The 9,298-nt window shown below is 38.4% G+C and overlaps 1 protein-coding gene across 1 annotated transcript in view; it reads right to left on the reverse strand.

Moving 5' to 3' along the window:
* GALNT5 (polypeptide N-acetylgalactosaminyltransferase 5) overlaps positions 1-9,298 on the reverse strand; it is a 43,711-nt gene that overhangs the window by 1,242 nt on the left and 33,171 nt on the right. The window contains exons 8-9 of the mRNA XM_019636826.1: positions 5,286-5,366; positions 1,890-2,051 (exon numbers count right to left, since the gene is read on the reverse strand). Of these exons, the coding sequence (XP_019492371.1) occupies positions 1,890-2,051; positions 5,286-5,366 (243 nt within the window). The remainder of the gene's footprint in view (positions 1-1,889; positions 2,052-5,285; positions 5,367-9,298) is intronic.

Here is a 9,298-nt window from a genome sequence, read left to right on the forward strand (position 1 = left end):
CTTTTAAATGCTGATTTAAAAATGTATAATTTTAATGATTCATTCATATCCAGGGTGAAGCTCACTATTGCCCTTCCTCCTTCCATGAAGCTCCCAACTCTTCACGTTTTCTAAAAGGTGAGACATGCTTCTGATGCTCCTACTTTTATTCTCCATTTCTCTTGTTTTTTTAAGAGGTACATGTTTTGGGGAACTTAGAAGGTTTAGTATGAAAACTACCAAAATAGAAAGAAAATTGTCGAGATATTCATCTCCATCACATCTAACAGCATGAAAAGGGGAACCCAAGGCAGAAGGCAGTTCTGTAACATGTTACCGTGTCACAGGCACAAACAAGGTAGGGGAACAGCTTTCTAATTTTTGCCTTCTTAAATATATTACCTCTTTTACAAACTGGCTGACCATTTAGGGTAACCAAAACTGGGTCTATATAAAAATCAACTAATGAAGTCTTAAATTCTCAATGAGGCTAATCCAGTTTGTAAATAAGCCCTATGTGATTTAAGAACTGCCTACTGATTTCACCAGCCTGAAATCTTTTCCATTCTCAGATTCACTCTGGAAGTAAGAACTGTGTTCTTGTTCTCATAGTCTCTCTCTCTCTCTCTCTCTCTCTCTCTCTCTCTCTCTCTCTCTCTCTCTCTCTCCCTCCCTTTCTCCCTTTCCCTCCCTCCCTCTGTCCTTTAGCACAGGGTTAAGGTAACAGAACGTAAGATGTAGTTTATTTCATCAACATTTGTGGATTTCCCCAACACTATACAACATAAAATTAGCACAGTATATACTAGTAATTCCTATTTTTTTCTGAATAACTCAGTAAAAACCATTATCACTAAAGAGAAAAATGTCCAGATGGAATTGAAATATAACAGAAAAGATCTAAAGAAAAAAACACTAGAGACTATGTGGCTCAGGCTCTGATTTTGACCCTGGGCAGGTGTATAAAAGAGAATAGTCACTGGTTGTGCCCCCAAAAGTTGGAGGCACTCCAAGGAAAGAAGTGTAATGACTTTGGAACCATCTCTGAGCAAAATGATGGTCTCCATACACTCAATGCACTTAGTAGATTTGGTGGCTACCTCTTAGTGAAAGAAAATTTGGGAAGGCAGTTCTGACATTATTCCTGTCACCCTAAGATCCTAACACCGATGCTTATGGCTTTGTACCCTGTTAAAATAGAATTGGAAAAAATGGAGAGGACCTTGAGTGAATAGGGTAGAACAGGAGTGTTCTGGTGATAAATATTAACCACTGGACTTCTGGAAAAACACCCCTTGATTTGCAGGATGAATATAAATACTCCCATCAAGGCTGGTTTCAAGTTACAAAGCAGTATCACTGAATGTGAAGTTGGCAAGAGCTGAGCACAGCTAGCTCCTACAAGCTGGTGGGAGCTGGCTCCAGCACTCCTGGAGAGCTCAGGTCTCTGGAAGCCAGAGGGCATGAGAACATGTCTCTTTGTACGGAAAAGAGGCAGAACGTGGAACCAGATTCACACTAAAGTGCAGGGTTTATAGGAAGGCACTGCTTCTTGCTTTCCCCATATGCTTGCTCTATAAGCTTTTCTGGTAACCAATGAAAACCAATTCTAACCTTTTGGCACTGTTAATTGAAGCAAATGACTTTTAGAAACATAGATGATGATAGCAATATAGTAAGGAGGATCTGGAGACTTCCATTTACAATAACTGATTTGGAATAAATTTTATAAAAGAAAAAAAAAGGACTTGACTACTTACAAAGATATCTGTTTATCTCTCTGTATGAACTTTTACACTGCCTCTATTGTCATGAACTCACTTAAAGCTTCGGATTGAGGAAGCTGACAATGACACATTTGATTGAAAGCTGAGTTTGTGGTAAAGAAGAAGTACAAATATTTTGCTTACCAGTTCTGAATGAAAGACTGATGTTGATTTATGCAGCCATTTTAGCCTTTTGTTTCTGTTATCACAAGGGTGCAGCCTCAGGTCTCCCTTATCAGGGATGGGAGCCAAGCACCATTCTCCATGTTTAATAAGTCTTAACCAGGTGTAGTTAAACTGTTGAAACTGTGGGAGAAATGAATAAGAAAAATGTCACTTCAAGCAGCAAATACAAGTAAGGGCTTTATCAAACGTTTTTGTTAGCAAAGGTTAAAAATATAGGCACTTTGGTCAGATGTTTTGTATTCAAATCTTGGTACTCCCACTTTCAACACTGATAGCATGGCATATTTTTCATTCTGTCCAATCTCATTTTCTCATTTTTAAGTTGGATAGCAATGGTGCCTATCTCCAAGGATTGGGCAATGACTGTCAAGTTGTTAGCATATAGTAAGTCCTCAATAAATGTTAATTGCAAGAATACGAATTCTTAGTACAGTTAGTACATGTCTATAAATGGATGTTCTGGATCCCAGACAACCCTGGTGCTTGGAGTATTGGAACATTCAAACCACCACAGGATTACATCCCCGGGCCACTGGGGCTAACGTTATAGTCCTAAATTACCTTGATGGAAATTATTATGCTTCTTTGCTTAAGACTGTCTAGATAGACAATTGGACTCCTAGAGGTTTAGTTTTATTGTAGGAAAGGTTAACACTCTTTCTTTGCTGATAGCACGAGGAATCAGGTTGTTGCTGTGTGAATATCCCCCAGTCCATAGGAGCTGTTCTTGGAGAAGTCCGGTTTTGGGGGAGTTGCCAATGTCTAGAATAAATACCAATTCAGGCAATGGAACCATGTCTTCAACTTTTATAAATATTTTCTCTAGTCGTTTACAACTTAGTACTATCTGCCTGGTCAGTTTATTCTAAGCCTCCTCTTGTCTGTGGGAAATTTGTTGTTTTGTACCAATGTAAACATATTAGAAAAAAAAATAGACCACTGGTACAATCTATCTAAATGCTTCTATTTAATGAATCATTTGTAATGTAACTGAGATTTAACGTAGATTATCAAGTATGTCAAAGGGTATGTATCCGCGGACCATCATCAGCATCACTAGCAGCTAGATGGAAATGCTGAGTCTCAGCCCCTCTGTGGATGTGTTGAATCAGAATCCGCATTGTAACAACCTCCCCAGGTGGTTTGTGTGCACATCACATTTTGAGAATGTGGAAGAAAAAGGGGTTCTATGGAGAGCAACCTCACAGGGTGATGTCATAAATTCCTAACTGGGCAGATCATGGTAGGTAGTCACCCTCCAGGCATTCACCTTTTTTAGTGAAAGGTTTATCTGCCTTAAGCAAGCCCTGTCCATTGTTTGTGGGCATCTAGTTTAACACACCTTTGAAATACCCCCTTTCAGACGCCTTCTTCTAATACATGGCCAGGCTTTCAGGCCACTCCTTTGAAAGCAAGAGAACACATAATTTGAACTATCCTGAAATCCAATCTTTGCCTTGCTTTCTCCCACCCTCATGTAATCTTCTTTCCATTCCCTTCTTAATTTTGAATGCATACAAGAAACTATAAAACTGTTATTCTCCAGAGCATTTGAGATCTTATTCCCTGGCATATGCCATCAGTTGGGCGCAAATAAACTCATAAAAATTCTCTACAGGTTTGAACATTTCTTAAATCAACAAGAAGCATAGATGCATGTCATAGTACAAGGAAGCTATGTAGCTACTAAGAGAAACTAGCTGTTACCTTGCAAAGGGACATCTCAACTAGTTGAAAAGTGAACTAAAGAAAATTTTAGGCAAGGTGGAAAGGTAGGGCTTGACGGTTCAATCCTGGGGTTTTATTCCTTTTGAGGTTTTTGCTTTGTTTTTAGATAAATGTTGTCACTGGCTTGATATTAAGTCTCAGTAATTCTAGCAAGAATAAGTTAACGTCCTCCATGTTCCTTTACTTTTTATTACTCAAACCACAAGCATAAGAAGCTAAAAAGGAGTAACAAGACAAAAAGGGAGATGGGCGTTTGTGGAAGGCAGGGACTGTATAATTTATACTTTTTTTTTCCTAGTATGCCCCTTTGAGAGACTCAATGGTTATCAAGACCACCCCTTGGGTTTTCAGATAAAATACTGGTTAACCAGGCACAGAAAATCACTAAACGATAAGTCTTTAAGGGTAGCATTATTTAATATTTTACTTTCATATAATTTGGACTAATTGTGGTTTTGTTTTACAATTTATGATTGTCTTTCATCTTTGAATTGTTAATCTGTTTCAGTTATTTCATTCCATTGATTTTTGACACTTTTCTCTTTCCTCTAGCTCCTCTTTCTTAATTAAGAAAAAGTCCCATTAGCCTCAAGTTTACAATCCACAGCTGAATTATAGCAACAGAAATGACAAAAATGCCTTCTCTTCTAGTATCAGCTTTGAATTAAGAGGTAGGAATGAGACGTGCTTAGAAATATAAACACTATCTCCAATTTGAAGCAAAGATGTAGGTTTTGGCAAGACTATTATCATTAAAAACTAATTTCTCTACCAAAGAGTGGTCTACAATTTTAGGGGACTCAATTCTACATTTGAATCGATGTTCCTGTGAGTCCTATTTGGCACTCGCTGTCCCTACAGAATGAGGAGGAGTAGGGAACATGCATAGAAGGGGAAGGTGCCATCACTCAGAGCTCACCTCCAGTGCTGTAGAGTTCCTGCTCTGTTCTCCCTGGCCCACTTCCTCCCCTAACCATGGTGCTCTGAGTCTGTGGGAGTTTGCGGCAGGGCTTTCCACCATAGATCATGAATTATGCGATTTGCATTACTCCCTTAAGATGCAAAAGAATAGGGCAGGGGATAGAGTAAACTTTTTCTCTGAGATTAATTATTCAAAAATATGTTCTGTGTTTTTCCTTTATTGTTTTATCTTCCTATGCAATGCATTATTTTTTCACTCTTTTGTCTTTATTGCTATAGCAATGAACGTTTGTGGAGCATAAGTGGCTACGTATTTCTCTACATGCTTCATATGTATTATCTAATTTGATCATCACACCAACTTAAGAGTAGGCACTATTATCACTGCTATTTACCTAAGGGTTAAGGAACTTCTAAAGTTAACACACTTTGGAGAGTGATGGAGCCAGAACTGTGTCCCTGGGGGTTAGACTTCAGGACCCAAACCTTTTCTCCCTCAGTCACTGTCATTACATTGGGTGGTGGACCCTCTTATCATCAACCCTATGATTATACAGAAATTTAGAAATTCATTATTGTTTCTATAGGCAAAAGCGAATTTCTCAAGTGAGTGATGAATGTGTCATACCTTACACCAATCAACTATATCTGTATCATCACCTGCACCTACTATGAGAGAGAAGACAGTAGCAGAGCTCTGCATACCTTGCTGTTCCCGTCACAGTCCTCCAGAATGGCTGTGGTGTTTTTAATGGAAATGCATTTACCCAAAGCCACATTAATAAGCTAGGAAGCAAAATAGAAGACAGGCATTAAGAAACAAATATTTTAACGTAGAACAAGACATTCAGCAAACACAGAGTACAAACCTACAATAAAGTTAAAACATAGTTAATAGCTTAGCAGTACTTAGCACTCTAAGATTTTATTGGTTGCTATCTCTAACAGAGACATAATGTAATCTTGCTAAAGTACAGCTTCAATCTGTCAATTTAGGCCTGTGATTCAGCCACAGAGCCAACAAACAGAAGCTTTTAATTAACCCTTGCCTGGAATGCTGAATAGGGAATGAGGAAAAGGTGGAATGAGAAGCATTTATTTGCTTGGCTCAGGTTTGTCTGATGCATACATTAAAAGTCAATGCACATCCTTGCAATTTAATCAAACCACCAGTCACAGGCTCTGTAGCCTGGCTGACCCCTCCGAGCTATTTGACTGCTTAGGCACTGATTCATAGATAAATTGAGTCCTTCAAGAACAGCAGATTATAGCTGATTCCCTGTCAGAATCTTCCTAATGACTCAGGCAAGCTACAATTCATTACAGGAAAGTCACGAAAGCTAATACAGAGCCAAGCTTAAAGGCGCTTTCTGGCAGTCCCCCAGGTTTTTAATGGATTTGCAGGGTCAAATATGGAGGCAGCTTTCTATAAGTCACTAGTTAATGCAGAAAAATGTGGACTCCCTTGCCCTTTTTGACATCCTGGGCAGGGCTAACGAGATGGTGGGTTAATAGTGCAATTTCGACTTCTCGGATTTCTAAAGAGCTGTGCAGAGCCAAGTCTACACTCAGGAAACCCTCCTGAGCTGGGAGGAGTGAGGTCTTAGTTGCCAGAGACACTATGAGTGCTCTTCTCTCTTGTGCGGTGCCTAATACAGAGCTCTAATTTGGGGTGCTTATGATGCAGGTTGTGTAGCTCTCCCAGTTTCCAGCCTTCCTCACATGGTGCTCAGTGGGTTGGTCCTCACTTTTACATACATAGCCTAGCTGACAGTAAGGGACCAGAAAATGTAGGGGGAAAAACACCCTAAAAGGAAGGGGTAAAACTACAACTATTGGTAAGCAAGAGACCAATATTTTAGGTGCAGGAGAAAAACTGGGGTATAGATAAACAAGAGGTGGAACTGCAATCTCCTGCATAAAGGTGAAAAACTGGAGTTAGGCTCTCAGTGGAATAATGTACTGGGGCAAACAATTTACCCTTTAGCACAGGGAGACTGCAGAGAAGCTAGATTCTCCTGGATCTGCAACAGTTACAGCGACCTTCATTTGGGCTTGGGATGCAAATTTATACAACTTGCATTGAATACCAACCCTGACAGACCCTCTCACACAGAAACAACATAAAAATAGTACCAGGTTGGTTGCTTCTGGGTGGCTGAAATGCAAAAACAATTCCAGAATGATAGGATCTCTGTCAGAAATCCTCAGAGAACGCTCTATTCACAATTTAAAATGACAAATATGGGCGGGTCAGGACCATCCACCATAGTAAATTGGTCACAGTCAGCACACACTGAAGGAAGCTACCACCACAAATTTCAGAGGAGCGTTAACAGATGCAATAAGGTAGAATAATCCTGGAGACGAAAGAAAGGAAATGGTGTCTCACTTGTCTCTGGATCTTAACGGAGAAATATATAAACTCCTGTATTTGTAGATCATTTAGAAAATATTCTATTTTCAAATGGGTTTGGAAAACTCTGGCTTCCACATAGCTGCACAGGTTGTCTTATTCCAAAACCTTTCAGAACCGTCAGTACATTAATGTTTAACTTGCTACTCCAAGAAGGAATGCAGTACAAGTGTTTGCCAAATATATTTGCGCATGGACTCTTATTTTTGGCAGCACAGCTAATAAGTTGCCCAGAACAATGTTTGGGAATCCCAGGTTCAACTGATTTCTCTGCGTTTATTTCACACCATCCTTTCTTTCAAACACTGAAAGGCATCAGAAGGAAGGAAAAAGAAAACTTTTCTATCCTTGCCTCCCCTTCCACTTCATCTGAAGATCTGTTTTCCCTTCCTTTTTATCAGAGATGACTGGAGAAATTTAGTGGAGAAATTGCTTTTCTTTATAAAGTAATGGTCTATGAAGTGCTAAGAAATTGTTATTCATCTCATTACGAATGGTTTTTCAAAATTGATTCTTTATTTTTAAAGAAATTTATTCATTCTTTTACTGTAAGCCACTTCAATCTTTATAAAAAAAATCAGGTGTATATCAATTTCAAATGACCTGTTTTGGATTACTTTATTTTCCATTTTAGGAAGTGGGAGTACACTGCAATTTATCACAGAATTCTTAAACATTAGGCCCTAGGCCATTTGCTAACAGTTTAGTCCAATATAAATGCACATTATTGGTGAGGTTATTTTATTAATTCCAAATATTTTTGGTTCGATAAGAAATGATTTGTTCTCATTAAAAAAATGTAACTTTACTGGATTTAAATTACTAAGTGTGTATGTTGAAACAAGGGAAAATGTGTAGCAAATAACAAAAAGTTGTAGAGTTTATTTTCTTGGAGCTTTTCAAGATCATCTGTCCAAAATAATGGTCTTGTTAATCTTAATTTGGATTGCCTAGAGAAAGGTCCCAATTTTTTTTTTTAATGGTAATGATACCCCTTACCAGTTGCTTCAGAGGGGATCAAATGACATCTTTATTAAAATTGGTCTCAGGAAGGCAACAGATAATAAAGTAGGAGCAAAGAATTTGTTAAAAATCATTTAAAAATATTTTTTTGTATTTGGATATATTAATATTATAGCTCAGGCATTAGCAGAAGGCTGTTTCATTAAGGCTAGCTCTTTAAACATTTCATTGGAGCTCAAACAAGTTAGCCTCAAACAGAAGGCAAAAGGTAGTTTTTTAGTTCCCTCTGGTGGTTAAATTTCAGTAATGCTCTTGCTGAGATTTTTGTGTTGTTAGGACAGTAAAACATTATGGTGAGAATTTCTTTTCTTTTCCTGATTAAGAAAGAGAATTTAAAAATGCAAATTTATTTTTATAGGCATATTATTTGAACAGTGTATAAATCCAGAGTATTCTTCCTAATGAGATACCTAAGATAAAATATCAGATTGGATCACCTGATGTAGCTGCCATTCTGTTTTGACCTATAAAGATGGCAATTTTATAATACATTATGTTACATACAAATAGGTCACGTATAGTTATTTGTCTGCTGAATTTTACAAAAACAGAAAAAAATTTGGACTAGTTTCCTCTCTTTCACATGTTCCATGATCTCCCTATTATCAGGGGTCAGCAAACTGCAGCTTGTGAGCCACATGTGGCTCTTTGGGTAGTCCCTTCTCAAAAGTTTGCCAACCCCTGGAAGAGCCAATCCTGTCCCTCACAAAAATTTAAAAATTATTCGAGGGCCATAAATATATTTTTACATAATCACCATTATGTGAATAATATCCTTTAAAAATTTTATAAATGAAACTATGATAGTTTTATTTTTTCATTTTCAATTTTACTTCAAAGTCTGCAGCTCACGAGCCACACTTTGCTGACCCCTGGCAGCCCTTCTGTCTCAAAAGTTTGCCAACCCCTATACTATACCCAAAAAGAATGGCTTTACTAAGTCCTTGTCATTAGGAGATTTGCTAGGCAGAAAGTGATTGGTTTATACAATCCACTTTCTAGGGAGATTTTAAAAAGTTTGTTTAAAAAAGCAGACTTGCTGATGGTCAAGTCTGAGAATCTCTTGCATGAAGAAACAAACAAACAAACAAACAAAAACAACCACAACACCCTGGGGCCGGCCGAGTGGCACGTTGGTTAAGATACTGGCTTGGGACGCCAGAGGGCCCCGGTTTGGATCCCACATATAAGGGCCAGTGACACTGCCCTCCACAGCTAAGATGCTGAACAACAGCTCAACCTGGAGCTGGGCTGCCATGAGTCGCTGGCGACGGCGTAG

This window comes from Hipposideros armiger, unplaced genomic scaffold (genome assembly GCF_001890085.2).
Source record: "Hipposideros armiger isolate ML-2016 unplaced genomic scaffold, ASM189008v1 scaffold_30, whole genome shotgun sequence".
In the NCBI taxonomy this organism is placed as follows: domain Eukaryota; kingdom Metazoa; phylum Chordata; class Mammalia; order Chiroptera; family Hipposideridae; genus Hipposideros; species Hipposideros armiger.